This window comes from Lepisosteus oculatus, chromosome 8 (assembly GCF_040954835.1).
Source record: "Lepisosteus oculatus isolate fLepOcu1 chromosome 8, fLepOcu1.hap2, whole genome shotgun sequence".
Taxonomy (NCBI): Eukaryota; Metazoa; Chordata; class Actinopteri; order Semionotiformes; family Lepisosteidae; genus Lepisosteus; species Lepisosteus oculatus.
In genome coordinates this window covers 19,985,250-19,998,162 of record NC_090703.1, presented here as the reverse complement: position 1 = coordinate 19,998,162, position 12,913 = coordinate 19,985,250, and the positions used below count along the sequence as shown (strand labels likewise).

General features: G+C 41.4%; 1 protein-coding gene across 2 annotated transcripts in view; it reads left to right on the top strand.

Moving 5' to 3' along the window:
* ccdc88c (coiled-coil domain containing 88C) overlaps positions 1 to 12,913 on the top strand; it is an 82,862-nt gene that overhangs the window by 10,828 nt on the left and 59,121 nt on the right. For both annotated transcript variants that reach the window (XM_069193357.1, XM_069193358.1), the window contains exon 3: positions 1,166 to 1,274. In XM_069193357.1, the coding sequence (XP_069049458.1) occupies positions 1,166 to 1,274 (109 nt within the window). The remainder of the gene's footprint in view (positions 1 to 1,165; positions 1,275 to 12,913) is intronic.

The following is a 12,913-nucleotide window of genomic DNA, read 5'->3' as shown; positions in this document are numbered from 1 at the left end:
ATAACTTCAACAAAAGCCTTGTCAGTACTCTCAGCACCTAACATTTATTCTGTTGTATAAAACAATGTGCATAGGCGCTTCTCGAATAAGCACCATATTGATAGATTGAAGCAGCTTTCTACCTTTTTCGACACATTAGCAGAACCGTACTCACTTTATTGTGACATCTGTTTAGGTCGTTAAGGATTAGCTGTGAGGCCCTAATTAACATAAGATGACTGCTCTTTATCATGCAAATTCAAGTCTTATCTGCCCCAGTCTCTTCTTTTATCTTGCGCTGGGATGTTATTGATGGTTTTTCCCGAGGTTGGAAAGCTGAATGTTGCAGTGGCTATGGAAAACTGTGTGTTCAGCGATTAGACCTGACGTCACAGAAGCTAGTGCAAGAGATGCAGACTTTTAAAGTGGACTAGACAGTAGGATTGTGGTTTATATGCTCTTAGCTGACTGTCTTTCCATTATTAATGGGCTGCAGTATCCCAGCTACCAAAATTATTTTTACATAATCTTAATCATCCCCGTAAAACAAAATGCTGAGTTGAGAATTTCGAGAACGTCATGTTGCTAAGCAGTGACAGCTTTTTTTTTTACTTTCAAGGATATTTTTCTATACTTAAATGAGCACATGCCCTTTTTTTCTATGTAGTTTATTTTTAACTTAAATGTACTTTTCCTTTCTTATAAAACAACTTGCAGTTTGTCTCTAGCGCCAGTTTAATTTTGTTACTTTTTGTAAAGGAAGGTTTTGGAAGCATCTTACTGTATTTTTACAAATACGCACTTCTGTAATTCCCCTTGAATATAGAACAGATGAGCACAAATTGCAAACGTGTCATTACCGTCTTCCACTTGACTGTGGCTGTTTGTCTGTTTGCAATGATTTATAGTTTTTTTATCTTCTAAGAAGTGAAAATGGTCGCAGGCGTTTTTTTTTAATGTAAAGCAAAGGAATTTGGCCTCTGCTTCAGATGTTTTACTGAAACTTAGAATGTCTTTCTTAATTGTGCTTAACAGTAGTATATAGGAAGCGGTCATGTACCCGTTGCCCTTTTTATATTGCTTGGTTTTATTTCTGCTCAGCACATGGGGATGCTTTAATGTAAAACATGCTAGAAGTGTTTTTGTCATGAGAAAATTCAATAACTCTTTTGTTCTCCTTCTGCAGTGACCCAAGTCCTACAAATCAGCGAATGAATAAACACATCAACAATGATGTCAACCTGCGGATTCAGAATCTCAATATTCTGGTCCGGCACATTAAGCACTACTACCAGGTGAGCTGCTTTACCCTGCTTTCCTGACACTGCTAAGTGTTGCTGTAAATTTAAGTGCTTTTCCTTCTTAAAGGTTTATCAGACATTCTCTGACTGGAAATTAGAGGGTCAGAGTGCTGTGAGCTTGTATTTCTTATGTATATTGTCTCTATAGTCTTCCATGCCTAGTACATTATTGTTTTGGTTTTGATAATTATATGAAGGGAAAACATGGAATGTGTTGGTTGGAGTGGAGCAAATGTGGTAAAGCACCTCTCTCAAGGTACAATAGCAGGTCTGCAGCTGGGACTTGAACCTGCAACTCACCACACTCACAGCTTGTTACACTGTTACTGTTTCTTAGCTAGGATTCTGACTGGAAGTTTAAATGCTGCAATAGAGCAGTGCAAATTCATTTCCCACCCTTTATAATTCTTTCCATTGGAATGTTTTGCTCCGTTGTGTAGTTGTAGTGCTGTTACTATGCTCTTTAAAATGCCAGACCAACTGACTGCCAAAGTCGATGTCTGATAAGAGTACCGATAAAAAGCTGAAGCTTATGATGTCATAATAACAAACAGTTCCTTATGAATGATTACAGCTATCTTGTCCACCCTTCAGAAAAATGTTTAAAATACCATGTGTGATGAGTTATGACTTTCTTCCCTGCATTACACACAGTCAAAATTCAAAAATATCATTTTAGATCTTTAACATTTGATATATAGTTTAATTGTATCATTCTCCCCAAGAAACTATTCTTTTTATTGTCCAGCGTATTTATAATGTTTTTGCATTTGGAGTTAATAGGTATTGAAAAATGTCTGTGTACTGAAAGGCCCCTTAAATGTGCCTCTCTGTTTTCCTGAATCCTAAACCTAAGAACACCAGAAAGCTCTATGGATGTTAACTCTGTGTTTATTTCTTCAGTTGACACCTAAAATATAGACCTACGCCGTTTTTGTGCACCAAGAGTCTTGTGGATAAGCACAAGAATCTTCCTAGCATCTAGCTGATGTCTGACAACGATTTTCTTGGCTACTGGTTGCTTAGCAATGACTCCAAACCTCAGCTTTCTACTGTACTCAGAAGGCTCTATGGTTCAATTTTTTTAGTTTCTATAAGTGTTGTCTTCTTATTCTTATTGCTTTCAATCCCTGTATTAGCTTTCTCAGGACAACCTGTATCATAGCTTATAAAAATCTGTGATAACTTGATCGGAAACATGTACATGTAATTAGAAACATTGTAATGAAATATTGCAGGAACCTCAAAGACTTGTGACTTGCACTTAGTCTGTAATTCTGCAACTATGGCCTTTAAAATAGCTTTAAAGGAGCCTTCAAATTGAATATTTGTAATTCTTAGAGAATATATAGATGGCACTAATAAACATTACTGTCATATAGTTTAAAGATTTTGCATGGATATTGATTTAAGCTTTGCAGAGGCTGTCACTGTGATGGTAGCATAGTAAGGTCCTGGTCTTTATGGACCACACACTACTCCAGTTAGTCTCAAAACTGGTGCAGTTTGAATTTATTTACACGTCCATCGAAAGGGATTATTTAGTGCCTTGTTCACGGGCAATAATTGTGCAGATTCACTCATGGGTTTACCGGTGTGAAGCTCTTTTGAATACCTGTAAGTCTTCAGCGCCGGCGGTGCAGGGGTTGATTAAGGGACATGCTGTCCTGCAGGTCTGTGCTGATTTCTCACAGCTGTGTTGTGCTAGCCTGTGTAGTTTAGTGCTCCCCTGAGACCCCTAGCTGTGCCAGGGGCTTTAATCTGATAAACGATCTTGCTGCAGACGTTCATGGAAGGGTGTTGGAAGGCCTTCCTTAAAGATATTAAAGGAAACCTTTGCTGATAAATTAAATCATCACTCTCACTATGAAGGATCTGCACAGGCTATTGATTTTAATGGCATAAATGCATTTGTATTTGGTTTATACATTTGGTGTATTTGGTTTATTTCACCTCATTTTTATTCATCATTTGCTTATGCTGCAAATATCTTGAGGGAAAGAAAAGGGAAAATTAGTTTTGGGGTCTGGTCAGGAATATTGTACTTCCTGGTAGTCCCTTTGAGACCCTTTTCTCTATACAAACCACCAAACATTCCATTGAACTTCTGGGAAGTTAATTCCAATGAAAAGAGTTCACTTTTCACAGAAACTATGTTGCTTTTTACAAGAACTGCCTTCTTTTCTAAATAGATTGTGCCTTTTTAGAACCACAGTGAAGACACTGTTCCCTTTAAAAAAGGCACTGCCATACATTCAATAACACTCTGTGGACTGGTGGCGACTTCATGGTGTACCCCATCACTCGAGATGACATCACAGCCCACTGCCTGTGAACAGCTGGTTGTTTCATGTTGTATTCCACTAGTGATGATATCACAAATTCCTTCAAAACCAGTGGGCTAGACCCCAGCACCACTACCCTTGTTATTGTAGAACACAAGTGAATCCCAGGTGATCGATACGTTGCATTTTCACTTTATGAAATGAACAGCATATTTGTAGCTGAGCACAAGCCCCTGAACTCAGAGCTTTTCTTTCCCAAAAGGGACTAGTGCGTTCCACCTGGGTGGCTAGGCCTGTGAGATGCACGTGGTGAGTGCAGGGCACAGGAAATGTTGCCAGTGAGAGGTGGGTCATTCAGCCTGTCTCCCTTGTTTAGTTGTCAGTAGTTTAATGCTCCAAGAATCCTCCCGTCATGGAGGGGCATGACCTTTCTGGTGCTTGGACACTCTTAAAGCCCTTGGTGGCGGCAGTATTGATTAATAGCGGGGTTGAAAATTGATTGATGCCATTAAGAACTTGGTTGGAATGAAGACGACGTTGTGGTGTCTGTGGGACCTGGAGTGAGTGTTGCCGGTTCACGCGCCTGAAGGGTTAAAAATTGATGCCTTGAATCTTTTAGATCTACAGTGCCTGTGCTGGGATCTGCACCTTTTCTACACCTGAGATCTGGATGAGGGGCTCTTTCGCTGTGTGATTTATGAACAGTTGTTAATCAGAGACTCATTAATGCTTGCTTCTGTCCAGAAGGCACTGGCTGATAACTAAGGGCAGTTGTATATCATGAGATCGTGATTGTTTAGAGAGCAGTATTTTTGTCGTGGGAGTGGAAACCGATAAAACAGGAGTATTGTAGATGGCAACACTAATGCTCCAGGAAAAATGAATGGGGCTTGTTTAGCGTTAAACAAAATGGAGGACTCATTAACATTTGTGTGGAGCCATACAGTACAGCAAAATGTATATAATTGTTTAGGCAACATGCAGCAGAATCTACCAGTAACAGCTTCTGCTGTTTACCCTCCAATTTGAACTTTTAAGTGTTATTTGTGTGTGTAATACCACTCCCAGGAAATGTGTACAGGGCTTGTTTCTCGGCACCTAACTGAAACATTGTTTCCTTCACTGCATTTGAGACAGACCAGTTTTGATTGATTTACAGTACGTCTGTAAAGGCCTACTTGCCCTGAACAAATACAGGAGAAAGAAAGTGCTCCCTACAAACAAAGCCCTGTGTCTTGGCAACGAGAACCAGTGTTGTGTTGCTTCACCGCCCCCTCCCCTACTTATAAATGTCCGTTAAATAGGTGGTTGAAACAAGGTGTGGTTAACCACCGCAGCACTGAATTGGATTCTATCAGGCACTTTGATTAATAGAGATGAAAAGAATTTTTGTCAGCTGTCTTTTTTACTGTAAGGGCACTTGATGGATAAAAACTACTCCCTGAAAGTTTTGTTCCAGCACTAGTAAAAATAAGCTGTGTTATGCATAAGCAAAATATTTTAAAGCTGGGAAACGTGCTCAGAACATGATTTCATCAGCATGCAATTGGACTGCAGGTTCACATGTGAGGTATCTGCTGAGTTTGGCCGCACTCTGGTTTCTTGACTTGTCTGTTTGTTTTGATGCCTGTCAGTGGAAGGGTGTCTTTTGGTGCCTGTTGTGAAAGGCAGGGCAGGAACAGCTGCTGCTTTCCCAGAATCCCATGCCTGTCTGGGCCTTGACAACCTGGCTTTTAACAACCCCTGGGGATCCTCATCTCCTTCGCTGTTTTTCCTCTCTCTAAGGAGCCTCTGCCCTTTTCATCTCCAAAGAGCTGTCTGCTTTCTACTGTTCTGTCTCCTTTTTGGTCTGTTGCTGTGGGACCAAGGGGAAGGCGGGGTTTTGTTTGTGCTGTATTGTTTAACCAGAGAAGCCAGTTGTGTCCCTAGGAAAGTACATTTCTATCAAATGTTTAATGGCATGAATGCGGCTTCCCTCTAATTAGTCTGCACAGAAAATATGCAGTGCGAGTTTCACCGTTGTCAAAGACTGCAAACTTAGAAAAACAATTTTGGTTAAATCACATTTATGATATTCTTATTGAATTAACATAATGCTGAGGTACATTTTATGACTGGATTGTGTTCCTTGTTGCTTAGTGTCTCAAAGCGGGATTGCTAGTCTTTTGCTATTAATAACCTTTCTCGAAACTGTGTTCAGAAACTTTTCAGAGAAAGAAAGGAATCTAAAGGACTTTGTCTTATGGTACATGCTGGGCTTGTTCAATATATAAAATGCTTTAGAATGAAAACTTGCTTGGAGACCATAAATTTGGACTAGTATATTTCCAAATGTATCACTTATGTGAGGGAAATGGAAATATCGCAAAGACTGACTTTGACTGCGTGCTTAGGCTGGAATGAACAAACAGCCTACAGTGCTTGTACCCATAAACATGTTGTGATGGGCTTGAGAATGTATTAACAGTTGAGGAGCATATTAATACTGGCCAGACCTCTAATATACAACTAAATCATGTGGTGTTCTAATTGCGTCAGAAAGTGACCAGCAGGATGCAGGAATGGAGGGAACGAGTATAAGCAGAGGTTGTGGGATCACATGTGCATGGTTACGCAGGGAGAAACGGAAATCATCATAATCCACTACCAAGCTGTGAGCGGAGTTCGGACTGAACAAGAAGTGTTTTTCTTTGCAACAACAACTTTTATTTTACATCGAACCTTTCATAGTATGGTATCGCAAGGTCCTAAAATGTAATGAAAATAATATGAAAGGGCTGCTCAACTGGAAACAGCTCCATGAGGTTTACATATTTGCACCTGCGTCTGTGAATGTTATTTGTTTGCTAATAGCCTTAATTATTTTTTGTTCTCACTGTGATTACACATCACACAATGAATCCTTCCCTGACATGCACTGAATAATATCTGGAATTGTGGGATTCTTCACCAAATTTAACTTGCACAAAACTATTTTGCATGTGTGTTTTGTGGACATATTTAGACCGTTACGCTCCTGATTTGTCAGAAGTTTAAAGAGTAACTTAAGTCTCAACTTATATCAGTTATTAAATCTTGGTAACAAAATAAATTCATTGACGGTATAGAAAAATGTATTATCTCCCAAAATTGTGAATTTAGTGAAAGCACTGTGAGTCTTCTTGTTGTCGCACACACCCCTGGTCTCGCCATGGGCCGAGAGCGAGAGTTTGTGAGAATTGCGACGTTGAGTGGCCTTTCCTGCTCAGTAGTCCCTGCAGTGACTAATGTAATGTGATGTACCAGCGAATAAGTACAGGTTATGCAGCAGACATTTCACTGCGGAAATGATCCAACTTTGATCTCCATGCAGCGTTAAAAAGTAGTATCTGTCAGAGAAACGGTCTCAAAATAGAAAGCAATATTTCTATTGGATTAAAAGAGATGTATTCACAAGCCTGCTTGTTTACAATGTTATAGGGGCACGTCACCAGAAGTTTTGTTGCCTCATTCTGCATCTCAGAACATGGCACTGCACATGCCTGGAAATTTAACCTATTGTGTCATGTAATTTGGAGGTTTTACAAGTTACTGTGTCCATTTTACTTTCATTGTGGTTTGAAATGCACTCGTTCCCCTTAAAATGAGTGCCCTCTCTGTCTCCTAATGAGACTCCTTGGGATGCCATCAGGCTGGGGTCTGTAACCCTGTTTCTTTAAAGGGTCAGCTCTACAGACGCCATTGCACAGAACTCTCGGAACAAGAGCTCAAGGGAGTGACATCATATCTTTCCAGTTATTGTTCCACAAGTCACTTCAGTCACGTTGTAAGCTGATGCTGCCTCCTGCTTCTTAATGAATTATTTGAACTTGTAATAGCCTTCTTTGATCAGGATGAAAGCTAATCTCCCCAACCTCCTAGGTTCTTATTAACCGGTGGTGGTTTAAAATATATTAATGTAATTACAAGAGACATGAGTAAGTGGAGGAAGGGCGCATTATCCAGTACACCTGGTAAATGGTACAGAGTTTGTTTACTGACAGTGTTACTCCAGAACTGCTTCTTTTGATCTGGTGTTGTTGGCTGTGCTTGGAAGAACAGGAAGCTATCATAACTCTTGGTGATGTGAACATCAAAAAAAGCTGGAGGGGGACATTAAATATCACTTGTCCTGCGTGGGAAGAAAATAGTAGTCAATTTTTTTTAACTCAAGCTTTATTGTAAGAAAGCATTAATTATTTATCATTTTATAGGCTTAATACTGGTATCTGGCTTTGCAGCCTGTTGGTCTGTCTCTCCTATTGCAGCAGAAAAAAAACATTTTGCAGTGGTGGTAATCCAGCTACACTGGCAAGGGATCACATTTTCGAGTGTTACGTAGTCCTACTGCTGCACAACGTCCTGGGAATGACAGCCCAGGACCTATTTTCAGACTGTGAAACTGCCACAGAAAAGCAGCACCTCCAAATGAAACAGCCTTTAATTAAGAGGTGAAATGCATTTGAAATAGCATCCTCTGTAATGGGGTAATCACACCCTTCTGTTTACGAAAGAGAGAAATCTGGGATTTGTTATACAGTCTGTGAATGCAGTTGCTGGTAGTATTGTCATAAAAGAGATGAATTCAAAACCTGTGCATTTGTGAAAGGCAAAGCTAGCCTCTCTCACTGGGAGGTAGATAAGGAATGTTTCCTCCCTACTCTGGGCACAGGCAGCACCGAGGTAGGAGCAGTCTGGAGACAAGACCTCCTGCCGGGACTGAGGCAATAACTGCCCAGTCATATTCACGACCCCTTGCGTGATGAACTGGATTGTTCAGCCGGGTGGTCTTCTGAATCACTGTGTGCCAGCTTCTTCCGAAGATCTTCCCCAAAGCTCTGGGAGTGCCACCCTTTACTACTGGGGTTCCCAAGTGCTTCTGTTTTACACATTATTCTCTACTATAATATAACTCAGTCTACATACAGAAATTTCAATCTGTTGCTTTATTTGTGCTATACATTTTTAAATGGCAGTCCTGTCAATCAGCATGATGAATTTCTGGTTTGGATTTTCAAATCGCTTTTTTTTTAAAACAGTCCTTGAATTTTTGAGGCAGCAGGGTGGAGTAGTGGTCAGGGCTTTGGCCTTGTAATCGCAAAGCTGAAGACAATTCCAGGAGGGACTCTGTCTGAATGGGCATTGAGCAAATGTTTTTGAGTGACTTACTTGGTTAAATAAAGGTGCCAGATGGCAGGGGAGAATATGAGCAATGTAATCAGTGGCCTGTGCTGATGCTGACAGCTAACAGCATCTCTGAGCCCAGTCGAGACCCCTGAGTTCACTCCAGCCAAGAATGGTTACAGCACTGGTTTGTGCCGAAGAAAAAGCGCAGTCCCTAATGCTGCAAAATCAAAACTAATCGTGGAACTTTTTTTTTTCGTTTTGCAAGCTACAGTTTAATGGATGATGGCGCTATGAAATTGGATATAATGGTACAGTATGTGCTTTGGTGTCTGAAGAGAAGTGCTCCTGCCCCAGACAGGAGTGAATTCTGAGCATGGCAGAGTGGACGTTGAAATGTAGAAATAAAGGTTTTGCGGTGGTATTTCTAACATTGGTGAACCTTTTCAGCTTGTGCTTAAGTGTCAATAAAGTTTTGCAAATTGGCTCTCGATTTTCAAATAAAATGTAGTGAAGTAGCTAAAATTGACTATAAATAGTTACAACTGCAATAGACTCTGGTTGCCTTCTTTGGTACCAGACTGAGAATCGGAAATCCACCCTCCTAGGTGTCATCCCCAAGTCACATTACGGGTCATGATTGTCAAAGAGCCTTCCGCTGCATGGTTTCGAAGAGGATTGGTTCTGAATGCGCTTTGCTTCCTTTTACTGTCAAGGGCCAAAGGGTGTTGTTCCCAGCAGTGTTGTGTTTCGGGTGAACCATTCACCCTGGGGGCTTGGAGACCTGGAGGTGTGTCTCAGGCAGAGACCAGGCCAGGTCAGGCACTTTGGGGCTTTTGTGTGAGAACCGGACAGGCGAGAACGCAGTGGGCTGCCTGCCAACACAGGGGAAAGTGGGAGGTTGTGTTGCTCTTCAAATAAGAACATTTTACTCTGTTATTAAAATCCAGCCTCCACAGGATTGTCTGGGATCAAGCAGCAAGAAACGATTTCATCCTCTACAGACTTCAGCAAAGCAATACTGAAGGCCTAATTTACTGAGCCATTTATTGTTTATTGCATTTTACCCAGATGATTGTAGTGACTTTTTGCCTGCTGCTCTTCCTGTCTTTGTAGGTCTGTTCAGATTTTTCTATCTGAACTCATTTTATACTGTTTGTAGATGGATATGACTTCATTGATCCTGAAGGGAAATTGATGTGTTACAGCAGTCCAGCCCAAGACAAGCAAAAGTAAACATCAGAATAGACAAAAAATTAAAATATGTACAGTAATACAAAATAAATATAAAATAAATACATAGGTGTGTGCAAAATATACTCATAGTCACTGTAAAAACAATAAAATATGTGCAAAATGTGCATAGGTATATACAGATTGAGTGTCCAAAAAAAGTACAATGGTGCAACATGCTGTCCATAGCAGACAAGCAAATGAAGAGCTAACATTCCTAGCATAGTGCAGTGTTATACACCCTGACAGAGGAAGGACCTGCGGAAACGTTCCCTTGAACACCGTAGCTGGAGCAGTCTGTTGCTAAAAGTGCTCCGCTGCCTAATAACAGTAACAGTATAGGAAACATACATGTGGTGGAACATATCCAAGCATCCCAGAAACTTGAGGCGCTTATAGAATATGATATGTAAAGGAGACATATTTCAGTGATGATGTAATACATAGTTCTCTGGCATGTAAACCTACTCTGGAGCTTAAAGGGTGTTGATTTGTCCTTGCTGACTGGTGCGATGCTAGTAGCACTCTCTGTGCCTTTGTCATGTAAAGGCAACTTTGGGGTAGGGGGTTGTACAAGCACAGCTGTTCTTTGTACTTGTGGATCTGTACACTCCTTGTTTCTAATCGGGCTTGTTGTCCTCTTTAGGGGGATCAGAAGAATGTCAGTTAAGGGGGTCATGACAAGAAGAAAGCTTGTAACCCAGAGCTTAGAGTTTGGGGCAGAAAGGTCCTTTGAAACAGTCTGCCATGTTGGGAGTTTATTGGCATTTTGTATTCACTCTTTGTTCAGGGCAGAGGTGGAAAAGGGAAATGTGCAAAGGGCGGGGGTGGGTAGAGGGTTGTGTTCCTGGTTGTTGTTGGCTAAAGACTGGTCAATAAAAGTGCCTGCAGGAGAGCGGCCCTTTTGGAACAGCTGCTTTGCAGGAATTCCTTTCTTTTGGCCACCTGTCACTCTTCCAGACCTGGTTCATGCATACCACACAAATGTGGCACCCCAGGCTCCTGCCTCTTTCAACTGTGCAGGAAACCATTTCTGACCTGAGCTGGTGGATGGAGGTTTCCATGCTTTTCCAGTAACCAGAATGCTTAAGATATTGTTTTAACGCATGTTGTTTCGGCAGTGCAGTTCACTACATATTTTGGCTGAGGGTTCCCGTTAAAATCTGGTCCACTCTGTTTAATAATGGCTTTTCTGTCCTTGGTTAGTGATGGTTTTTGAGAATGGAGAACAGTTTGTATCCCCGTTGTGAACTCATCTGTCCTTACTCCAGATGACCATGTGGGCAGACTGCTACGAAGCGTGTGTTTCGTACCAGATGGGCTGTGGGCCTCCAGGTTTCTCGATTTTAAACTGACAGATGCTTTTTGCGAGTAGCGTATGCAGCAAGCCTGCCTGCTTGGACCTCAGCCAGTAGTTCCACGCCTTGAAAGATAAAATAAGGTAATCTGTTAACGAACATAAATAAGTGTTCAGCCTGGCACTGCTAATGTGCTTGATGAATAATTAAATGTGTGCCACATCTGGGCCCAGCCTTGATCAGGTTTCCTGTGTGTGTGCACTGATGCATGTGACACACCAGCACTGTCCTTCTCCATTCTAGAGAAGCAAGGAGAGACAACTCCCTCTCTCTTCTTTTGGTAGTGTTTCTCTTAGTTGTACATTCACAGCCTGGAAAAACAACTTGGCATTTGCTCGGGAGAAGGAAGCACCCGAGAGATTCATGCACCATATTACTGCACTGACTGGTCAACCGCACCTCTTGCTCGCGACCAGGAGTGTGTACAATTCTACTGTGGTAGCCAAATAAGGCAAGGGAACGTGAAATGGGAAGACTACATTTTGCGGCATTATTTTTAGTAAAAGTTCCTTAATGTGATTTTGAATGGAACTCTCTTTTGCAATGTTCATTGATTGCATTTCTTGAATTCATCTCAAATTCACCGTGAAGTCATTATTGGACTATTAATTAGCTTCACCTCTAGTCCTACATTTCTGTGCCTGTTAGGAAGAGCAGCTGGAAGTGCATGACTTCAGTAGGCTGTTCTCCAACTCACTGGTCAGTTTCCTAACACAGCAGCCTATCTGGAAGAGGGAGATTAGGGGGAATGTTGGAAAGATACTGCTGTTAGATCGTGCTGTTGTGGGGACTTCAAGACATTAGCCATTAGGATCTTGGGCAATGTGTTACATGCTAGCAAGGAACTCAGCGCTTATGCTAATACAATAAAAACAAATTTGTCATTATTCCCTGGATGTGTAAACAGGTCATAATGTGTAAAATCTGCTTAAAAGCCCTGCAGATACTGCTGATGACCGCTTATTCATAGAACAACAAGTGGTTGCCTTTTTTCATTAGATATTCATGCGAACTGGCATCTCCAATCATTTTAAAATATTGCTCTCCAACTCCCCCCATACCTGCTCAGGAGAGAATGAGCCATGTTGGCCTGCTCCTCCAGCACATCTGCCTGCAGAGCCATTCTTCGAATGATGCACTGCAAGCACCACAGCACCTGACAGGAGAGCTAAAGGCAGCTGGGAGGAGCAGAGTAGTTCTTGCCCACACGGGCTGCAGTCCAGGGGGCCTACCAAACCAGAGACCTCTTGAGAGATGAGAGCCAGGACAGCTGTGGGCTGACTAGCTCTTATGGAACGCAGCTGGGTGTGCACCAACTCTTGGGGAATTCAGACTCTTTTGGCTCGAGACGCAGAGTTGGTAATTCCTGGCTCTACGGAAAGTGTTCTCTAAGTAACCACCTTTACTTTTTGAGCAACCTTTGAACCTGCAGGTTTTTGTAAATGGTTATTCTTTTGTTCTAATACCTGTTTAAAATATCTAAGAAGGTGGCAGATTCAGTTGGTTTTAAATCTGATTTAAAATTGATTTAACTATTTTGTTCAGGTGGTTTGAAGCATCCATAGGCTTCAAAGGAAAAAGTAATAGGTTTATTCCATGCTGAAAAAAAGGGAGA